The sequence below is a fragment of the Schistocerca gregaria genome, chromosome 3 (genome assembly GCF_023897955.1).
Source record: "Schistocerca gregaria isolate iqSchGreg1 chromosome 3, iqSchGreg1.2, whole genome shotgun sequence".
Lineage (NCBI taxonomy): Eukaryota > Metazoa > Arthropoda > Insecta > Orthoptera > Acrididae > Schistocerca > Schistocerca gregaria.
Window position 1 is genome coordinate 540914114 of NC_064922.1, and position 23133 is coordinate 540937246.

At 42.4% G+C, this 23133-nt stretch overlaps 1 protein-coding gene across 1 annotated transcript in view; it reads right to left on the reverse strand.

Annotated features, from left to right (window-relative positions):
* Positions 1-210: 210 nt before the first annotated feature.
* LOC126354100 (TWiK family of potassium channels protein 7) overlaps positions 211-23133 on the reverse strand; it is a 420172-nt gene continuing 397249 nt past the window's right edge. The window contains exon 6 of the mRNA XM_050003490.1: positions 211-5931. Within this exon, the coding sequence (XP_049859447.1) occupies positions 5809-5931 (123 nt within the window). The 3' untranslated portion in view covers positions 211-5808. The remainder of the gene's footprint in view (positions 5932-23133) is intronic.

The following is a 23133-nucleotide window of genomic DNA, read 5'->3' on the forward strand; positions in this document are numbered from 1 at the left end:
AAATAGATAAACAACAAATTCAAAAGAAAATAAACAAAGTAACAAAAAAGCCACGTAAACAGTTGATGAGTATTTGTATTTAGAGTAGTTCAAGACGAATGAAAAAAAAAATGTGAACACTACCTGGAGCGCTTTTGATAAACTTTAGAGTTTTCAAAACTAATGTTCCAGTACAACAAAGGAAGGTTTACAATTATTGTGTATTACTGGTTTTGAGTTCTGGGTACGACAGCTTTTCAGAAATTGTGGGCAATTCATTGATAAATGGAGACATTCATCAACTTGGTAACTACTACGAGAGGCAAGAAAAACAAAGAAATTAGTAAACGAACAGCATGGTGTGTTAGGCGTAATTATGGCTTTAGCGATGAAATTAGAGTTGGGAGGTGGGATGTATACAGTTTCGCAAATGGCATATGAACTCAGAAATTAACGTGCTAGCTTGCAGAAGTAAGGGTGCGTACAGAAATAAAGTGGGCTACCTGCGCAGGATGGCACAGCGCGAGGCGGCTCTAGCCAGTGCGGAAAATATCCCCTTGTCATATGACGAAGCAACACACGATGGCAGTCGCTCTCGCGGCTGCCACCCGGCCGCAATGAACGAGACACACTCTGCCCGCTTTCGCCGGTTAGTGTCGCGCTGCGCTGACAGAATCGAGGCGCAAACCCTGCAATCCTTCTCTAACAATTTTACAGAAACAAATAGGCAAAAAAATGTTATTTTCACGTTACTAATTGCTTCATATGTCGTCCTCAAGGCGATTTGCCCAAAATTTCGATAATCGTCATAGTTATTGTAATATTCACAATTAAGTAAGTCGCTGCCAGAAATTCGAAAAAGTTTGCAATGAAAGATGTGAGTCGCTATGATTTTGCGTTTGGTGCATGTTACTCCATATTTTGCTGCGAGTGAAGTTTAGCCAAGATAAGGAATTTTTCTTTGGACTTTGAAGGTCTCCGTCAGTCTCCAATCTCGAGAAAATGCATTTTCTGTAGCTTATACACCTGAGAGCGCACGCGGGCGAGAATGAAATATTCGTAACATACGTCATGTCTCCTTAAACCGTTCGTGGTATCAGTACGGGAGTTTGGCAAACGATACCACGCGAAGAGGAGAGAATTTTTCTATAACGTAACATACGAAACTTTCTTATCTACGGCGATTTTATTTCTTCAATCCAGTACTGTAATTATTTTTTAAGTCATCGACAGATATTGAAAAGAGAATTTGATATAAATAAACGCGAAATTTCTTGTCTTACGTTACAGCAAAGCGTCACACTGAGGTTTTCGATAAAGTACCGACTATTCTGGTCGCCTTGCTTGTTTAATAACACACTCTACTTCAAGATTGTCGCAATAGCTATTGCACGGCTTATACCGTGGTTTTGGCAAAAAAAGCATCAAAACTGTCAACAATATAAATATATCCATTCCTCATGACTGATGAAGCTTCTTCATAAGGGAAATCTTTAACAATTCAAATAGAAAGAAATTTCCAGTTCGGTTGCAGATTTGGCGGAATCCTGTAATCCGCCTTATTTTTGATAGTGAGCGGTCGGAATGGAAACTTACCATAGGATTTTCTCCCTGTTCCTCATCTGAGAAGTACGAGAATTTTTCACAGCAACTAGTGTACCATGTTTATGTTCCTGTCCCCATTTAGAGTGAAGTGATGAATTTCTCCATCATAATTATCTTTTAATTTAACTTTAATGAGTAGTCTAAGTGGTTCATAAAGTAATGGTTATCATGTTTTTGTAACACTTATCCGCAGATACACAGGCACCAAATTTATTTCTAATAGAAAAATACAGCATTTTTGCTGTAAAGTAAAAATGACCCAATAACACTCTTTCGTAACTACTTAGCTGTGAATACACTGACGACTTGCACAATCTTGCCAATTATTCGTCAAAATCAATATCACTGATGAATTAAAAAAAATATTTATAGTAAGAAGATTCACTCCCTATTGTACGGTATTTGCTGTCCTTTTTGATATGTCAAATACAACTGTGGTGTAGAAAGAAAGTCCTTTAGTAAGTTTCAGTCCCAGCTATTCATAATTAAAGATACACTGTGTTGCAGAATTCCCCTGCGATTGCAACAAAACTGGCGAATTATTTTCATCTGAGTTATTAATATTTTTTTAACCAAAAATAGTCACTGGTGACACTTTCCGGAAAGAGGGAAGGTAAACAAGTCAGGGGATAATGAATCGTCTCTTTTGTTGTAATTTCAGAGTAACTTAATACTCCATTGTCTTTTTAATAAGGAACGGGTGGTACTGAAACTTAGCATTTTTTTTTTTCTTTCTGCAACTTAAACAAAGTGAAAAAGTGGTTTATTACGTGAGGAAAGGAAGACAAATCAGGTCTACAGCTTATCAAGAAGTATATCTTAGACATGAAAATAAATATGCAGTTCCTTCATTTATGTTGTTGGATAGGAATAGAAATGTGGTACACCATTTGCTACGAATTATTTTCATACTTTTCACGTGAAGAACAGGGAGAAAATCCTTTGGTAAGTTTCCATTCCAGTTCTTTGCTATTAAAAATATGGTGGATTACAAGATTTCACCAAAACTGCAACAGAATTGGCGATTTATTTTTGTCGGAATTGTTGACCATTTCTCTTTTGAAGCAGCTTCATCAATTACTAGAAACGGCCACATTTCTCTTTTTGACAGGCTTCATTTTTTTCCAAAACACAGTACAAATTGCATAAACTCACTTAGAAATAACTATTGTGACAAATCTTGGAACAATGTCTCATTAAACAACCAGTAGGCGACCAGAACGGTCTATATCTAATGGAAAAACTCCGTGTGTCGGTCTGGTGTAATATAAGAAAAGTAACTTCGCGTTTATTTTGACCTAAGTTCAAATGGGTCAAATGGCTGTAAGCACTATGGGACTTAACATCTGAGGTCATCAGTCCCCTAGAAATTAGAACGACTTAAACCTAACTAACCTAAGGACATCACACACATCCATGCCCGAGGCATGATTCGAACCTGCGACCGTAGCAGTCGCACGGTTCCGGACTGAGCGCCTAGAACCGCTAGACCACCGCGGCCGGCATTACTAGATGGAAGACATGAAATAAAAATAGCTCCTACTATACCGCCGTAGATAAGAAATTTTCCGTATGTTAACCCTATAGAAAAATACTCTCCATTTTGAGGGTGATTGCAGGCTTCAGGATCGACTATGACCCCATCTCAGAGTTTGTGAGTCTTCTTTTAATCATGGTTAAGTATTTACATACATAGTGTTTCAAAGTCTTCGTGTCAGATCACGCCGTGGGGAACATCTTTTGTTAGAGACAAAATGTTCGCCGACGCTTCCCGGCGTCTGTTAACTGAGTTCACCGGCTCTGGGAGAGACGTGATTTCGTTGATTTAGAGGTGCTGGAACTGCGTACTACATGTCCCAGTGAACTGATCGAGTGAATTTCAACAAGAACATCTGAAGGATTAGTTTCTGTAAGCAGAGAAAGATACTTCAAGTTCATCGGGAACTCCAATTTTGTCCTTTCATGCATAGCAGATGACTGGATTCTAGGCAGCACATACTGTATACTCTGTATGCACGTCGCAGGTTCACTATGTCCTGCCGCTTCTCAGGGACATAGCCAATAACACAAGACACCTAGCATCGCTGGGAGGCGTCTGCGAATATTTGGTCTCTCACAGAGTTCGTTCTCATGACGTGATTATCACCCCTAGATGTCTGATGCAAGGCCTTATAAATACCCCGTATATAGCAATTGCGACGCAAAAATGAAGGTTAGAGGAGGGATAGTGGATGAGAGAGCGAAATTAATAGAAAGGATGGCGGGGCACCGTGGCTTCGATACTCAGATACCTTGGTGTCACTATCATCATCAAAATTTTTGGAATTGTTTTCTGTTGTATGGTGTATGTAGAATATCTAAAATATGGCACAGAAAGAGTATAATCGCAACATGTTGGAGTCTTCGAGCAACTCGGCTAAATGTAGAATGAAGAAGGAAGTTCACTGCCTGTTACGTAGTTGATATCTGGATCACTGGATGTAGAGCATTAGCTCAGTTGGACAGTGACTGGAGAGGGAATCGACTGTGGCTTTGTTGATCGATCTATCCCAACATTCTGCCAAAGTGAGTTTCGGAAACGTAAATCGTGATGACCAAAGGGCGATTTAGACCAACATTGAGGATGCTCTGATAAGATAACGCATTTTGTAGAAAGAAAATGACTACGCACTTAAACAAATCTTGCACTTTCTGAATATTGTATCTCACTGGAAGAAGTTAATGTTAACTAGAGAAATAATGAAGAATTATGATGCAAAGATGCTGAGATAAAATCTTGAAATAAATTTAGTTCTTAAAATTCATATTTCATTATATCCTTCAGATAAAACATAGGTCACCCCTCCTGCCCCCCCCCCCCCCCTCTCTCTCTCTCTCCCGATATTACGAAAGTTAACATGAATTAAAAATTTGTAATTTGTAGTACAGCTTGCTTGTCTATGCCTTCTGTGGTAACATTTGTCTCATTACCGAAATGTTGTGCTTCCTCACAGCGAAATTTCTCGCAGTTTATTAAAATTTACGCTGACATGTGGATGGAAAAACTCATCTTTTTGTACAGGGAGTCCTGTTTTTGCCTACGATCAGTAAGTCAATTTCTTCTAATACTGAACAGTTACATAGTTTTTTCTGCATGTATCGTTTTTCTGTAAAATATTAACATTTAATGACTTCTTCAGTTTCGAAAGCACTTTTCAAGACGCCTTAAATTTTCTGTGAGTCACGTTTTATTTTAGAATGTCTCACAGTGGATTCCATGACAGTTTAAGGAAAAGGCTAGTTTTCAGTACTTGTTTATTACCTGTAAATTAAATAATAGAATATGAGCACAATTGCAGTTTTATTGTTTTCATGTTTCAATAGTGGGTGATATGAGTTGTGGTATTGTAAACAATAATATTAACAGTGTAATAACCTCACCATTACTCTATTAAAATCGCTCTGTCGTTCACGATTAATAGGAAGACGGTCGTAGTCTTTCATCATGTTTGTTGGAATTTCATTGAATAGATTGCCATTTCGTCACTTTCACTTGAGGATAACATTGTGAGAAACCCATCACGACTCCAAATTTACTTACTCTAGAAACTTTCGTATGTTTTTTATTACGTCATATAACTGTTTCTACCATAGTCAGTAAACCCTTCATGAGTAGTAACCTGATGAAGATGCCCGCAGAAGTGACCGAACCACTGCAAGGTTTTGCGCAACGACGCCGGAACGCAATCAGAAGAGTTTTCTTCAATTGCTCTCAGGAAATCGAAAGCCACGGTCATAGAGGAAAAGTTCTCCTTTTCTTGAAGCCACGGTACAAGCATCTTACAGCTGTCAAAGATTACACGTGTATCGCCCCACTCGAGTGTACAAGATTTCCTCGAAGGTGGGCGGACTACACGGCACAGGGAGTTCCGACAAAGTGCGTTATCTGCGACTTCGTGTAAACATGTACCGATGTTGTTAAGTACAAGATATGATAAATGTTCGCAGAAACGCGTAGAACACGACGCGTTACAACATATGATGTTCCGGCAAGTGATCTAGCACTCGAATCGTTGTGCTCTGACAGTACCGAAACCACAGTCCGCACCGCAAGTGTCAATTGCAACGAAGGCTGAGACGTTACGCAACAGCGAGCGCTGCAGTGCTGCGCCCCACGGCGGGGAGTGGAGACGCGGCAGCAGGTCAGCGGTGGCTGGCTGGGTAGCTGGCTTGGCGGCCCAGACACTAGACGGTCGACTCGTAGATGACGATGACGGGCGGCTGGTGCTGCGGCCGCGACAGATCGCGCAGCACAACGGCCATCGCCTGCTCCCACTCGGCTCGTTCCTTTGCACCTTTCTCGCCGCCCTGTGGACACGGCATATAGGCTCGGTTATAGCAGCAGCAGCAGCACAAACAGGGGCAGCAGTAGGCAGCAACAGAAACAGGAGCAGCAGTAGCAGCAGCAGTACTAGAAGTAGTATTAAGCTTACCACTTATGGATGTTCCAGAACCTACGACAGTGTATTAAATGCAGCATTAGGGGAATATGTGTATCAACGCCCGGTATGTTAAATCTGTTTTGATACTGGTAGTACCTATCGTCTTATTTGCATTGCTTGATATCTTCAATGTAGGCAACAAAGTCACTGGTCATCTGTTGGCTGTGTTATGATTACAGTGTCAGATGATCCCTCAGAAGCAAGTGGGTACAGGTGTCCCAGTGATATCTTGTGAGGTACACAGATAGCAGTTGTCATTTGTGGATGTTGTTTTCAACCAAGCACATGCAATGCGGCATCTTAATGCAGTGCAATTTGAAAGAGCGGTCTTTTTTTATCCAGAAAGTATGAACATTCGGTCGTTTGCTGAAGATGCGAATGCCTCTTCATGCATAGGTTGTGGACGCACTAAAGGAAGACAGGTCACTACATAAGGCGAGTTGGACAAGGGCGCCGACGCATTACAGCCCCACATGATATCTGGGTAGCGTTGTATGGATACCACCAGAGTACTGCAGAACGATCGCAGAAGGACCACTGGCGCCAATCACACTAATGAGTTATGACAAAAAAACTGTACGACCCAGACGTCCTGTTCGAGTTTTTCATTTGAAACGACCACATCTTTTAGCTCGCTTTCAGCTCAGTCATTCCCATCTCAACCGGCAACTTCATCACTGGCGAAATGTGATATTCACAGATGGATCCACATATCCTCTGATGCAAGGTGACGGTCGTGTTCGCGTGTGGAGACCCGTGGTGAGCAGTACCTGCCAAATGTTCGGCCAAGTTGTGGGAAGGCTTTAGTGTTGCCAGCCATATGGATCTTATGTAAGTCTGCAGGCTTTCGTGGCCGTTGTTACTGAAGTTAAAACTTTCTAGATTATTAGGCCGCGTCATGTTTTTTTCTAAAATGTTCGACGTTTCGACCCCTCTGTTGGGATCTTCCTCAGGATCGTTTGGTGTCCACTACTGCTAGAACACTGTCAGAGACGAGTGTCGCGTCCACTTATGAAGGGGGAGTTTACTCGCGTTAGTGCTGGAGAAGTGATAGTATTGGTCAAATTTCATATGGCTACCATTGCTGGGCCATAGTCATAGGCTAATATTCCCGCTCTGATGCAGAAGAATGGGCATTGGTAGCTCATCTCCTGTTGATATCACTGGCGGTCAGTCGTCATTGGATACAACGGCACTATTCCAAACTTATGCTGGAGAAGGGTTATTGGTTGAAATGCCTGCTGCCGCTATGTTTGGTCGTCATCAGTGACTAGATGCGAAACACAGAGCAAGAGAGGGACAATGTTTAGCCAAAATATTATTGTCCACTGAGGTGACTTGCAGCGCGTTGTTTATGCCGTTCACACACCGCGGCCACGTATTTACTTCCTTGATGGCGGGCAGCCACGATGCCGGAAGCCTATAGCCGTCCTCTGTATTGAAATTAGATGCCTTCTTAGAAATTTCAACCGCTTCTCGGACCTTTCTTCTGTAAATGTGTTTCCTTAGCCAGTACACGTACGTTATTAAAATCGAAGTCAGAGCCACATTTCTCGTCATGTTCCGCTACTACCGATTTTGTTTTAGCCGCATGTGCCGTTCGTGTTCCTTAATGCGTTCTTTAATAGTTCTTCCTGTTTCGCCTATATACACTTTGCCGCAGCCACATGACACTTGATAGATGTCTGCGTTGTGGAGGTAATCAGGTGCATCCGTTTTCCGTGTTGTCCATGACTGCTTCACTGCCAGGCAGTCCATCGAACAGATCTTGTTGGACCATGTGCTAGTTGCTGCATGCTGTGGTGACCCTGAATTCCTACTAATGCTAGGGCCTATGTGGCTGATGTCAGCAGAGATTTGTGAAGCCTGGACATTCAAGTAATAGAATAGCTGGTTGTAAATCCTGACAAACTCCATGGCCCATATGTGAGACATGCTAGAAAGACGTGTTCGTGGTCGTCCTGTTCCACCACAGACTCCCCAAGAACTCTCATGATCTTTCATTGAAAAATGGAAACGAATACCACAGGGCGACCTACGCAGACTTATTGCGAATACATAGAAAGAAGGATCCTTTATTGTATGATTATATGATAGCGGAACAAACACTGGTAGCAGTTACTTCTGTAAAATATTTGGGAGTATGCGTGCGGAACGATTTGAAGTGGAGTGAACATATAAAATTAATTGTTGGTAAGGCGGGTACCCTGTTGAGATTCATTGGGAGAGTCCTTAGAAAATGTAGTCCATCAACAAAGGAGGTGACTTACAGAACACTCGTTCGACCTATACTTGAGTATTGCTCACATTGCTCATCAGTGTGGGATCCGTACCAGATCGGGTTGACGGAGGAGAGACAGAGAAGATCCAAAGAAGATCGGCGCGTTTCGTCACAGGGTTCTTTAGTAACCGAGATATCGTTACGGAGATGTTTAACAAATTCAAGTGGCAGACTCTGCAAGAGAGGCGCTCTGCATCGCGGTGTAGCTTGCTCGCCAGGTTTCGAGAGGGTGCGTTTCTGGATGAGGTATCGAATATATTGCTTCCCCCATACTTATACCTCCCGAGGAGATCACGAATGTAAAATTAGAGAGATTAGAGCGCGCACGGAGGCTTTCAGACAGTCGTTCTCCCCTCGAACCATACGCTGCTGGAACAGGAAAGGGAGGTAATGACAGTGGCACGTAAAGTGCCCTCCGCCACACACCGTTGGGTGGCTTGCGGAGTATAGAAGTAGATGGAGGGCATGCCACGTAGATGTAAGGCGGTGATAAACGCTCAAGAAGGGAATATGCATTATTCAAGCTCACAAAGTCCAATGAAAAGCATCCAGATTAACAGGATGTATGATAATTTCCACTTTGTTTTCGACACCTGTCAGACATTTAAATTATTTTTAATGCAATGATCGAGGATGTAATGTTTTGTTGTATACTTCATTTGTGAACTATAAAGCTATAATTTGGCAACATTCTCAATCCTCAACCTGTTGTTCAGAGGAGTGTGTTAGACACCCAAAGTCTTGTTCCTCTAATTCTTTTGAGCAGTTTATGAATCCAGAAAACTGCCATCACTCACTCACATTTTTGAAATACACAGCCTGACAAAAAACTGAAGCATCAAGAAAATATGCTCGGATACCAATGTAACTTTGTACATGAACACGCCACTGGCAGGTATGTTAGACAATGGTTGAGATTCCATTTCTCAGTGATGGGTGTGCGTAAGTGTTGTTTGCGTTGTTACCACCCCTTGTAGGGTATGTACGAGGCATGAAAGTCAGACGTTGAGTGATCACTGTGAACGATACGGTGATTCTGCGTATTCCTGTAAGACAGATTCATCAGCATTTGACAGACAGTGAAAGGGGAGTCATTGTGGGACTCCACTTGGCCACTTGGTCGAGTAGTGAAATATCTAGATTTGTGGGGCACTCGGATGTAACAGGGCCCCCACGTTGGACTGCATGGGAACGTCAGGGCAGGCATACTCATCGTAAACCGTCCTCATTTGCGCCTGCTATTCGAGAAAAGGACTATAACGCACTCCTCCTCAAATTCTCTGTCAGCCTGCAGCATTATTAGTCGAAAACTAGAAGCAGTCGGACTATGGAAATGTCGTCCCATGCAAGGATGCCATTAACACCACCATGTAAACGACTGCGGTTGGAGTGGTGCTATGACCAGGAAAGACGAACTGCTAATGAATGGTGGTCCACTGTGTTCAGAAATGGTTAGCGGCTCTGCGCTACCCCAGATAGCCGTCGTCTGCTATATAGCGGCGAAGTGGAGGGAGTGTCCATTCTTACAGTGTTTTGCAGAGGCACAGTGGTGTTACTCCTGGTACCGTGGTGCCCGGAGTAATCAGCTATGACATCAGGTTACGAATGGTAATGACTGAGGGAACTGTGATAACATAATGGTACGCCACAGACATCCTTCGTACCCATTTGATATCTCATATGACACCATGATGACGCCATTTTTCGAGAAAAACATCCTCATCCACAGACGGCACATGTTTCCTATGAACAGTCTGCGTAGATACTTCGGTATCCAGCAAGATCCACAGATCTGTCCCCGATAGACCATGCTTGGGACCAGCTCAGATCAACTCCATCCCAATTCCAGTGTCCATGACATTGATTGCCAGTGACAACAGTTGTTGGCCATCTTGCAGGAGAGGCTAAACTACACTCTGCCGAACCGAATCGGTACATACGTCCAGGGAAGAGGGGGGTGCAGGGTCGTATTGATGTGTTGTCTCTTTCTGACAAGTTATTTGTGAACTTGACTTTATATAGTAATCACTGATATAACATCAAATACTGTGTTAGCCCATGAAGTCTATTTCGTTTCCCCCTTCCTTTCTGGGTGCTTAACTTTTTTGCCAGGCTCTGTATTAGTTTATTTCTATAAACTAGTTTTCGAGTCTATTTAGGCTTATTTCAGGTTGAACTTCCATCTGCCCCATCGGAAGATGAGCCTAAAAAGGTCCAAAAACTGAATGATGGATATAAAGAAATATTTTTAAATGTTACTGGTTTCAATTGCCCGTCTTATGTAAAAGCAGCAGCAGCAGCAGCAGCAGCAGCAGTAGTAGTAGTAGTAGTAGTAGTATTAGTATTTGTTGTAGCAGTAGCAGTTTTATTCATCCTTAGACCACTTTTACGAGTATATTGGCCGTGCCTTGCCATTAAAACTTAAGAACAATAAAAAAAACAATTCATATATACTAGCACTTGCATACTAACAGGTCAAGTTTCACAACGATGAGACAAGAAGTCGGTTGTGATCTTATGGTTTGTAACAGCCGACAACTCGCCTTAAGTAATTTACAGAATCCAAGGAAAACGTAGAACAGGATCGCCCGTTAAAGACAGAAGCTTCCATCTACCGATGGCAAGGGCAGTCTGTTTAAGGCCAAGCAACCTCATTCGGTGTATCCAAAGCGTACAATATTGTTTGTAAACAAGTTTTTTAATAATTTCAAAAGCTATTGCTACACTGTTCACTCATTTGTCCCTACCAATGACTGTAGACATTACACACGTTTTGTCAGACAGTAACAATATGCACACCACCAGCTGACATTAGGACCAAAGCGATGATGTATGGTCACCGTGCTAGTATCATACATTCCAGAACTTTGAAGGGAAGGTTTTCCATAAAAAATGTGAAAATGTTATGTGAAATGATAGACGTTTATTATTATTATTATTATTATTATTATTATTATTATTATTTAGTAGTAGTAGTAGTAGTAGTAGTAGTAGTAGTAGTACAGTCATATTCCTTGTTAGTAAATACTGTTTTGACTTTGATGTTTATTTTTTCGTGGTAAATGTAGTGCAAGTTCAAGTTAGAAGTTCATGGACACGGAGAAAGCTGATTGTGCAGTAATTATCAAGGCAATTTTGATGTGTCTAACTGACCGGTAAATATACTCACGTAATGTCGTTAGTTTTCCCAGTGCTGGAACTGGAATTCACAATGAGGTAGACTACATTTTTGTTATTGTTCTTATTTTTATTCTCTGCAGTTTGAAAAGTGTGGTCATGATATGTGTATTTGTTTCGAAGAAAAGAACGCCATAGCTGAGTTCCGAAGTTGCGTATGAATAATATGTAACTAAAACAATCTGACTGTTACACACTGATGATAAAATTGTAAAACCATTACATGCTAATGACAACCAACAGATAGCGACACGCTGACGTTAGGTCCGTCACAGCAAAAACGTAAAGAATCAGTCACCTCCAGAGTAATGTTACTGTGTACTAGCTGTACCTAGCCAAGCATTGCTGTAGCTCTGTCTTCTCCTACTTCACCTCCTCTCCCTCTCTCTATCTATCATCTTCGCCCTTCTCTCTCCCTGTCCTCGAGCCACCTCTTTGCCCCATCTCTCTGCCAATAACCTCCTTCCCCTTCCCTCAGTCCATCTTCTCCTTCCTCCCCTCGCTTTCCATCTTCTTCTGCCTCCCGCCCCCCCCCCCCCTCTCTCTCTGACTATTTCCTTCATTCCGTCCTCTGTGACTGTTCCCTCTCCCCCTTCTCTCTGACCTTGTATCCTTTCTATTGTTGTCTGCAAATTCAGACCGAAATAAATCGGTCGAGTACATTTTTTGAATCTTGGTAACAATGTTCCCTTTTATGTCTGGATATTCATTAGAGTACCGTGTAAAAATATGAAGTAAATTGGACAAGAACTTTTCAAGATTTTACGCAATAACGCAATAAGTGGCAGAAATGAGAATGTTTAGGTGGATGAGTGTGGTGACACGAAAGGAAGGACTAAAGAATCGGTACATCAGGGGAACAGTGAAAGTGAGGCCCATAGGGAAGAATATCCAAGAAAGTAGGCTAAGATGGTATGGACATGTGCAGAGAAGAGCGAAGTACTACGTGGGGAGAAGAATTGAAGACCTAGATATCGAAGGACCAAAGAAGACCGAAACTGAGATGGAAGGACAGGGTAGCAGGGGACCTACGGGAGAAAGGATGGTTCAGAATAGAAGCACTGGATAGGCATTTATGGAAAACAAGGATACAGCAAAGCAACGCCGACACCACATGGCGTGGGAAAAGGCTGAGATGTTGTATATATCATGCTCGTGTTCGAATGCAACGTTGTGCTAAAATTTCGAAGTAATCGATGAAGAGCTTTCTAAGACTGAAGATTTTGAATAAACGAACGTCTACATTTTTATTTGTATAGAAAGTTATTCAAATGTCCTGTTTGATGCTTTACGCAGTATGATGTGTCCTGGGAAAAGGGCAAGTAGCAGGTGCCCAGTTGCTCGCCGGGTTTCAGCTACTGGAACGGCGGAAATCGATTAAAATGTTTTTAAAATATTGAGGTATGTGCACCGTCCGTCCAAAAAGTTGCGAGACGGATTTTACTCTTGGATTATAGGCGTAGTAGCTACAGCGGCAGCTTGAAACATTTACTGTAAGCGCCAAATGTGCACTCGACCAGTCAGTTGTGAGAAGACGATGTTAAGTAGTGTGCCGGCCGCTGAGCGGTTCTAGTCGCTTCAAAGAAATGGCTCTGAGTACTACGGGGCTTAACATCTGAGGCCATCAGTCCCCTAGAACTTAGAACTACTTAAACCTAACTAACCTAAGGACATCACACACATCCATGCCCGAGGCAGTATTCGAACCTACGACAATAGCGGTCAGGGGGTGTTTCAGACTGAAGCGCCTAGGACCGCTCGGCCACACATGCCGGCTAGGCGCTTCAGTCCGAAACCGCGTTGCTGCTACGGTCGCAAGTTCCTGTTTCGGGCATGGACGTATGTCATATCCTTAGATTAGTTAGGTTTAAGTAGTTCTAAGCCTAGGGGACTGATAACCTCAGATGTTAAGTCTCGTAGTGCTTAGAGCCATTTGAACCATTTTTGTTAAGTAGTGCTTCAACGCTGATGTGTCACTAACCATAATGGAGAAACATCTGTATATGAAGTGCTCAAGACATTCTCCAGAGTGTTTTGAAGAAGAGAAAAGTGTGGACAAAGTCTGCCCCGCAACCTGACTTCAGAACAAAAACGACGACCCGTGGACACCTGCCGCAACTTGGTAGCAATGCAAAACGCGGACAATTATTCTGTGGAAAAAATCATAACCGATGACGAGACTTTGTATTACAAACCTACCACAAAATGACATAAATCTCAGAAATTCACGTAAATGATCAAAGCTCTGATAACGTAAGCGACATTCACGCCAATATGACATAAGACTTGAAAAACATCCAAAAGAAGGAGTTTTCTAACACTTTCACGTGGTTGTATGAGTCTTCTGAACGCTGTACTCCGAGGGAGGGGGGGAGGGGGGGCTTTCTCGAACGGCTGTTTAAAACCACAACCTTAACTTTTCTCTATTTTTTATTAACGCACTCCCAAAACTTTTCACGTTGGTACGATATATAAAAATCTACATCTATACTCCGAAATTCACCGCATGGTGTTGCGCTTCACCATTTACCATGGGTTAGGTGTACGCCCTTGCCTCCCTCCGGCTTCTGAATGAACTTACCCAGCCAGTTACGGTAGGGGGAATTACAGATTAATGTAGACGCCGAATCACGAAGCAGGTCTGTTGTTCTCACATTAACAAAAATTTTGAAAAGTGAAATAAATGATGCACGATGTAATAATCCCAGGTCAGACAAAAGATCGAAAGCCGTGTCTTTAGATTCGCAGATTGGCACTTAAGCACTGATGAGAAACCCCATGAGTTCGACGTCGCAAAAGGCCTAACGTATTCAAGGATCAAGGCGCTCCACATATTGTCTATCACACAACTTCAACAGGGTACGGCGCTGGAGGTATCCAATGGTCAGCACAGTTTAAGGTTACGGAGAGTAGTTGAACTGGTTTGTCGCGAGTAAAAACAGTGCTGCAGTGCCAGTGGTGGTGATACAAAACAGAAGGCCGGCCGGCGTGGCTGAGCGGCTCTAGGCGCTTCAGTCTGGAACCGCCCGACCGCTTTTGTCGCCGGTTCGAATCCTACCTCGGGAATGGATGTGTGTGATGTCCTTACGTTAGTTAGGTTTAAGTAGTTCTAAGTTCTAGGGGACTGATGACCACAGCTGCTAAGTCCCATAGTGTTCAGAGCCATTTGAACCACTTGAACAAACCAGAGATTGACAAATATAAACAAAGGACAACAATATCAGCAACGCTGGAATATATCAACTCACCTGCAACTCCTGTCAGGCCCAGTACATAGGACAAACAAGCAGAAACTTCCGAACAAGGTACACAGAAGACATGAGAGCTCTAAAGAGTGACAGCACACATTCAACTTTTGCAGAACATCTAATGAACAAAAACCATAACCCCACTAATATTGAAAACGATCTACACATTCTGAAAAACAGCAACAGTCTATACCAACAATTAACAATAGAAGAAAATTACTATATACAAAAGGCCATAGTCGAAGGGAAAAATGTAATAAACGAAAACACAACACTTCGCAGTAACACACTCTTTACTGCTCTGAGAAAACTGGCCAAGGACTCAGAACAGACAAGCACACACACGCAATAGAACCACTTCCCCATCACACACACAGACATAAATAAAGAACAGGAGTCGTCGTAATTCGCGCTACAGTTTTCATAGCCTCTCTCGCCACATGCGATACACCTCTCGCGACACGCGCGAACGGCAAGATGGCGTAATACCCGCGAGCCAAAACAAAGTGCGAAAGTTTTGTTTTGTGTATATAAAAGCGTCTCCACACCATACAACGAACGTAAGTACACAAATAGCTAAGTAACAGTTTCATTACACTGCATTCCACAACGCTGCTGCAATCCCAAGAGTATATTGCTGACATACACAGTTCACCTTCAGTATTTGTTTACTAACAGCCGCTCATACAGTTTGCAGATGACATGATGTTCGTGAATAAAAAACGGTGACATAAGCACGGAGTAACTGTTTGTGTAACCATGCTATTCTCTGCATGTTCTAGATTAAAAAAGCCCACTGACGATGGTGATATTTGTCGCCGAAACTAGTTTGGGAAAATAAAGAAATTAAACATATAACAAGGTGTTTTGCATCAAGGCGGACTCAACTTCTGATATTGTTGTTTTTCTATGCAAACACGGACCAAATGGAAGAGTTCCAAGATAAAATTATTATATAAACAAAGGAAACATTACATGTACAACAACAATTGCCGAAGTTGGCAATTCGTCGGAAAGGAACCCAAGGAATTCCCCCGAGTGAGAAAGAAGTGGCAGATGAAATATTATTGCTTCTGCCATTTGAATTAGTGGAATGTGTGGTGTCGTATACTCTCGACTGTGCGGACAACTTACATGAGGAGTACGATATGGCGATACGTGCGTAACAACTGAAAGTGGTACTGAAACAGGTGTCGAGCCATGTACTTCATCATTCTTGTGGGACAAGGAGTCACGAAGCCCGACTCCAGTGTAACGTAGTAAAGAATACTCGTTGTCCAATTAGCGGACAATAAACATAATTATGTACGGGAAGATCATGCTTCGCATATGAAAAAAATTAAAGTTTATGAACAGATTTCGATTTAAGTCGGCAGCAACAATATCGTGTACTGCTAAGAAAAACTACACATATTCCAGGGAGCACAAGGTGTGCTTATTGCAAAAACGGTTTTGGTGCGTTTCGAGGACGCTCGATACAATTTACAGCTTGTGTGTGACAATGGCCTACTATGTTATGCACATCAAACTGCGTGCGACATAGATTACAGTGATTTCAAGGGAAACAGTGGGTGGTTGCATAACTTCAAATAGTGCTACAGAACTGGAAGGCATGCGATAACGAAATTTCAAACAAAGCGTCAACTTGGCGATGTACAGCCAGCCTCTGAAACACCTGAAAATTTGTAGATGATGTAACCAAACTTATCCTAACTTTCAGAAAGAGATTTGTCATTAACTCCGACCAACCAGGATTTCAAGGAGAAATGCTTATGAAAGGAAGACTAAAATTTAGAAGTTCCAAGAGAGATGCATCAAGTTCAACTAACATGAATGCCTTAACACATTCGTATAAAACTATACCGATTGTTAATATGGATGGTAAACTGGCTTGGAAGTATTTATTGTGCTGCGAGAAGTTTGAGGCGCTCTGCCCCCTACTACTCTTACTCGCGTGCGTGATCTTGAAAAGGCAATAAATATTTACATTACAGCAAGCAAGAGCGGGAAAATGAGCGTAAGAGAATTACAACTATGATATGAGCACTGCTTTTGGGTAACAGCTGGTCGAAATAACTGACCTGCGAATAAAAATCGTACTCCTTTAGTTCAAACTGTCCCTCCAGAAAAGTGTGGCTTTGCAATTCATACCACCTGGAACCGCTGGACTAATTCAGCCTCTGCATGTTTGTTTTTCCGTGCCTATCTGCAGTTACGCCTTGAAGGATAACCATTTTGACGATAAGCTCTGCGACAGACTGTTCACATTAAGCTGAATGCCATCACATTACATCTGTTTCCATCACTTCGTTAGACTAATATGATTCTGTACGCATTCCTTAAGAGTGGATACCTGGCTGAACATACAGCGCGGTTTGTAACCCCCAAGAAGCTCGCCTTTGATCTTGATGTTGCGTACGTCTCTGATCACTGTGGTGCGTCGTTTTCCATTCGATGTTCATCGTGCAAGTCAGTGGTTTGCTTTGAACATTTCTTGAATGTCGACGATGTCCGTTTTGTGAAGTGTGATACTTACATTCTGTAGAACGTTGATCTCTGCATCTCCCGGACACTCATTTTCCGTTCGTTCTCCTGATGCACATGGTGAGTTATTAGCAACTACCGTTTTTCCTGTCCTAATTGTTAACACAACACTTCCAGTAAGCCTTACTAAAGAGTGAACTTGCGACCTCGCACAGAACGGGTCCCCACCTATCTATGAGCTCTAATTCTTCCACTTTTCTCTTAGTGGTCATTTTACTATGCCTATGTTGGAGGAAGTAACATGTTGTCTGACTTCTCTTGGAATGTAGTCGCCAGAGTTTCAGCAGTAAACCTCCCGCAGCGTCTGTCCTTGGAGTTCGTTGAGCACCTCCTCGAACGCTCCCGCACTTAGCGAACGATCACGCGATGAAACGCGCTGCTATTCGTCGAATCTTGTCTCTCCCTTCTATTAATTCAACCCCGAAATGGTCCAGCACTGATGAGTAAAAGAAAAGAATAAGTTGCACAAGTGTTTATTACAAATATTATCTTTTTTCTCTAAAAAGAACAAGACTGTATCTATCTGAGCTGCAGTCTGCCGTGGCCGTAACAACGAAATGATACCACTGCGTACTAAACACAGAACGATTCATATGAAAGTCGTTTGTATGCGAGGAGGTGAGCCAAATGTGTATTTCTCGACAGTTCCCACAACAAGGAATACTGGAATGTGCAGGATCGAGAACTGCACTGTAAACTCCAGATCAATGGAGGATGGTTCTCTTCGCGTACCAGTTCACTAGCAAGGGTGACGCGAGAGCGACTTCGATCGAAGGAGAAGCCTAAGAAATAGCATTTATCCAACGTCCCTGAACGGAATGTACGTATTTAGACAAGCACAGCCTGTGCGGTGGTATATTTCTGAGCGGGTGTGCAGATTTTCGAGCCTTTCCATGTAATAATGTGACTCCTCATGTCTAAGGAGGTGATAGACTAGTCGGGTGATGCTGAGGGAATTAGATTAGGAAATGAGACACTTAAAGTAGTAAAGGAGTTTTGCTATTTGGTGAGCAAAATAACTGATGATGGTCGAAGTAGAGAGGATATAAAATGTAGACTGGCAATGGCAAGGAAAGTGTTTGTGAAGAAGAGAAATTTGGTAACATCGAGTATAGATTTAAGTGTCAGCAAGTCGGTTCTGAAAGTATTTATATGGAGTGTAGTCATGTATGGAAGTGAAACATGGACGTTAACTAGTTTGGACAAGAAGAGAATAGTAGCTTTCGAAATGTGGTGCTACAGAAGAATGTTGAAGAGTAGGTGGGTAGATCATGCAACTAATGGTTCAAATGGCTCTAAGCACTATGGGACTCAACATCTTAGGCCATAAGTCCCCTAGAACTTAGAACTGCTTAAACCTAACTAACGTAAGGACATCACACACATCCATGCCCGAGGCAGGATTCGAACCTGCGACCGTAGCGGTCGCGCGGTTCCAGACTGAAGCGCCTAGAACCGATCGGCCACGCTGGCCAGCTTTAGTTAGTAGCATCTTTGGAAGTAACGCACACCAAGTTTCAGCTATATTGGTCCATTTCTTTGTTTTTGGCATTCGTGTGAATCACGGAAGTCGAGTGTTTGTCAAAAAATGGACAAAAAACAATTTCGTGCGGGGATTAAACATTACTTTAAGAAACGCAAAACGCCTCACGAGACTAAAGAGAAGCTTGATAAACATTACGGTGACTCTGCACCTTCGATTACAACAGTTTATAAGTGGGTTCAAAGTTTTCGGAGTAGCCATATGGGCAGAAGTGATGTTGAACGTTCTGGACGCCCTGTGGAGACTACGACTCCAGAAATAATTGACAAAATCCATGATACGGTTCTGGATGACGGAAGAGTTAAGGATCGTGAGTTTGCTAGTGCTGTGGCGCTGTGGGCATCTGGAATGAACGGGTACATAATATTTTGCATGAACATTTGGACATGAGAAATCTATCCGCAAGATGGGTTCCGCGATTGCTCACGGTTGACAAAGAGCGGAGTCTTGTGAAGTGTTGCAAGGATGGTTTGCAGCTGTTCAAGAAGAATCCGCAGGTCCTTAAGCGTCGTTTCGTCGCTGTGGATGAAACATGGATATATTACTATACTCCTGAGACCAAAGAACAATCTATCAATGGGTTACCAAGCGCGAATCTACACCAAAAAGGCGAAGACCATTCCATCGGCCGGAAACGTTATGGCGACTGTCTTATGGGATTCGCAAGGGATACACCTCACGACTATCTGGAAAAAGAGTTAGACTATTACAGGTGCATATTATTCATCGTTATTGGACCGCTTGAAAACCGAGCTGCAAGATAAACGCCGGCGATTGGACCGCAAAAAAGTCGTTTTCCATCACGACAATGCACCAGCACACGCCTCAGCAGTTGTGGTCGCAAAATTAATGGAAGAGCCAAACAAGTAAGCCGTCTTGCACAGCTGGGTAGCTGAATGAGTAATGATCTAAACGAAAGAGAACTACTGAGCACGCATAAATTTAAAATCAGACCATCACAGGAAGAAGAGAATGAATGGTAACACTGCTCGAAGGAAAACGTGTTTCATCTAAATAAATAAAAAATGAAGGATTTTCACTTGAGATCGGCTTGACTGATTTGGTTGATTGTCTGTGTTCGTTATTATCAAGACTATGATGGTATGAAAGAAAATTATTGGAAATTCTACCGTAAAAGTTGGAAACTAGAATCAGTTGTGAAAGATGAGGTCTTCAGTGCGGCTCGATCGATTTGGTTGATTCTTCTTCTTTTTTCAGTAAGTGTGGATGGTAACGGTATTTGTTGGTATAAAAAAAATTTAAAATGCGTTAAATTTGACAATTCTGCTCTATATACGAGGGTTGGAACTGAAATAGTGCCAACTATTTATTCACAACCGATACAAAAGAGTTACATGTTTGCACCTGTCACTGTTTTTCAGAGTAGTCACCAGCGCTGTGTAGAACTCGTTGCTAGCGATGTGGAAGGCGTAGTATACCGTTAGCAGAGCCTGTTCTATTGATGGTGCGAATGGAGCGGTCTAAAGTTATGGTAGTTCTCGTGTACGACTGTGATGGTGTTATCCTAAAGCATTACGGCCCCCACGGCAGACCGTCAATACACAGTATTACTGTTCGTTTTTGGAGCATCACATGTGACCATCTTTGGGAAAGACACGGCGACACTTTCTGCGCAATCCACCAATCATTTTGCATGACAATGCCCGGGCGCTTACAGCGCAAGCTGTGGCTGCTCTGTTCAGTGGATGGGACCGGGAGGTACTGTAACAGCCACCGTACTTCCCGGACTTAAGTCCTTGTGACTTTGATTTGATTCGGAAGATGGAGGAACCACTTCGTGACATTCGCTTTAGAACTGCTCCCGAGATTCGATTCAGTAGACCGCTCCATTCTCACCATCAACAGAACAGACTCTGCTAACGGTATACTACGCCTTCCACATAGCTGGCAACTGGTTCTACACAACGCTGGTGACTACTTTGAAGGACAGTAACAGGTTCAAACATGTAACTCTCTTGTATCGGTTGTGAATAAATAGTTGGCACTATTTAAGTTCCAACCCTCGTATTTTCATAACAAAAAAAAAGTTGTGTGACAGTCTATTCTTCTTATGCTTCGTTAGCGCCCTTCAGGATCACGTGTAGCTTGTTTTGCACGTCTTCTTTCATCCAAATACCTCTATTCTCTCGCATCTTCTGTTTCTTTCTTCTTCTGTTAAGATAACTTTTTATTTTGGCGTCCGGCCACCTGTGAACATCCACCAACCCTTATACTTTTCCTTGTCCTGTACTACTGCCTGCAGATTCGTTTCTTTTATTCCTACAGTCTTCCAGTCATCTCTGACTTCCTTCACCTAGGTGTTTCCCGTGGGACATTTTGCATTCCATATCTTCGGAGCCGAAACGTTGTTAGCGAACATCTCGAAAAGTTCTTGACCGTCCTACAACTAACTTTTACACGACACACTAATGAACGTTCTGGCGCACATAGAGTATATGCTTTTGTAATATGTATTTATGCATTATATATGAAGGGGAAGCGTAGTTACCACATATCTCGTAAAGTTCTTGAGTGATTTACTTCAAATTTTTTAAATGCTATTCTACTGAAGATGCAGACAGAAATCGGCAAAGTGAGGAGTTAGCAGGAGATGAACAGAGTGAGGGGTAATAGTCCCTTGCACACGGAGATGGAGGGAGGAGGAGATGTAGAGAGAGAGAGAGAGAGAGAGAGAGAGAGAGAGAGAGAGAGAGAGAGAGAGAGAGAGAGAGAGAGAGAGTGGGGGGGGGGGAGGGAGGGAGGGAGGGAGAGATAGAGGGGGGGAAGGGGGGCGGAAATGTGAGAAGATGGAAAAATTTGGAAATTTGTGGCAAGATCGTTTGGGACGAACGACGGGGTGGAGCCACGCCGACCGTGACAAAGCGCCTCAAACCATACGGCTGAGAATATGGGCAGAAAGAGGAGGGGACAAGGAATGTAGGACGTACATACAATTTCCATAAATATTTAACAACTGCGAAGCATTTCCAGGTTCGCTGGAATGAAAGACAGATGCTTTGGCGTAATTTCGAAACAAATAAATCGAGCTATCCTCGTAAAGCTGGGAAAGAAACAATTATTAAAGAAGGCAAGGGAATTTATTATCTAAAAATGGTATAAATGATTTGATCCAAACACTAAAAGGTTTCCAACACAGCTAAAGTAATATATACAACTGAATATCTAACCTAGTTCATAACACCCAGGCCCATTTGTACGTTACCTATCTGACGGTTTGCAGAGCAAGAGAAATTTGATTTTCAGTAATTCGTATGATTATTGACCGAATTAAAAAATTAAAGTTATCTACCGATCTGATCAGAAATAGATATAACCTTATGTTAGAGGTTTAACTCACGAAAGCACGTGTTACTGTTAGAAACTGTGCATATGTCTAGAGACCGTGGAACTCGCCGCGCACAAATATCTAGACTTTAGTCATCAAAAATGGTTCAAATGGCTCTGAGCACTATGGGACTCAGCTGCTGTGGTCATTAGTCCCCTAGAACTTAGAACTACTTAAACCTAAGTAACCTAAGGACATCACACACACCCACGCCAGAGGCAGGATTCGAACCTGCGACCGTAGCAGTAGCGCGGCTCCAGACTGGAGAGCCTAGAGCCGCATGGCCACCGCGGCCGGCCCTTTAGTCATCCATTATTTGAGAATGACAGCACATTGGTGACTTGCAACAACTTTACACGTAATTTCAAACCTTTACGAAACATTTAATCGCTGATATCCCCCACGAAGTAATGAAAGGGAAAAAATTATCGCTTACTACATTTTCGCTGTTCATGCTGCAAAGCAGCCACATCACGTATGATGTTTTGATTTATTACTTCTCTGATACTAAATATATTCGCAACACAATCACAGGCAGTATCCACATCTACTAGTGAATGTCCTGCAATGTTATGTCATTGAATATGACACAGTTCACGATATATGACGTCATGAACATTAATGCGTGAAAAAAAAACTAGGTTTTGCTCAATATTAAGCGCAAACGACCCAGACTACACTCAACCAGCTACTTCCAACAAACATTAAATATAATTTCAGTGCTCTTCTACACATATTCCTACTGAAGTGCTTAACGTCGAATATTTATCGCATTAGCTCATTTGTAAAGTAAGTAATCGGAAGCCTGAAAATGTGTTATAAATGGGAGTTCGATTTTTAAAATAATAAGGAATTAACTGGTACTGTTCCAAATAAAAGTACCATTTTGAAATCTCTCTTCAAACTAACCCCGTTGACTCTAAAATAAC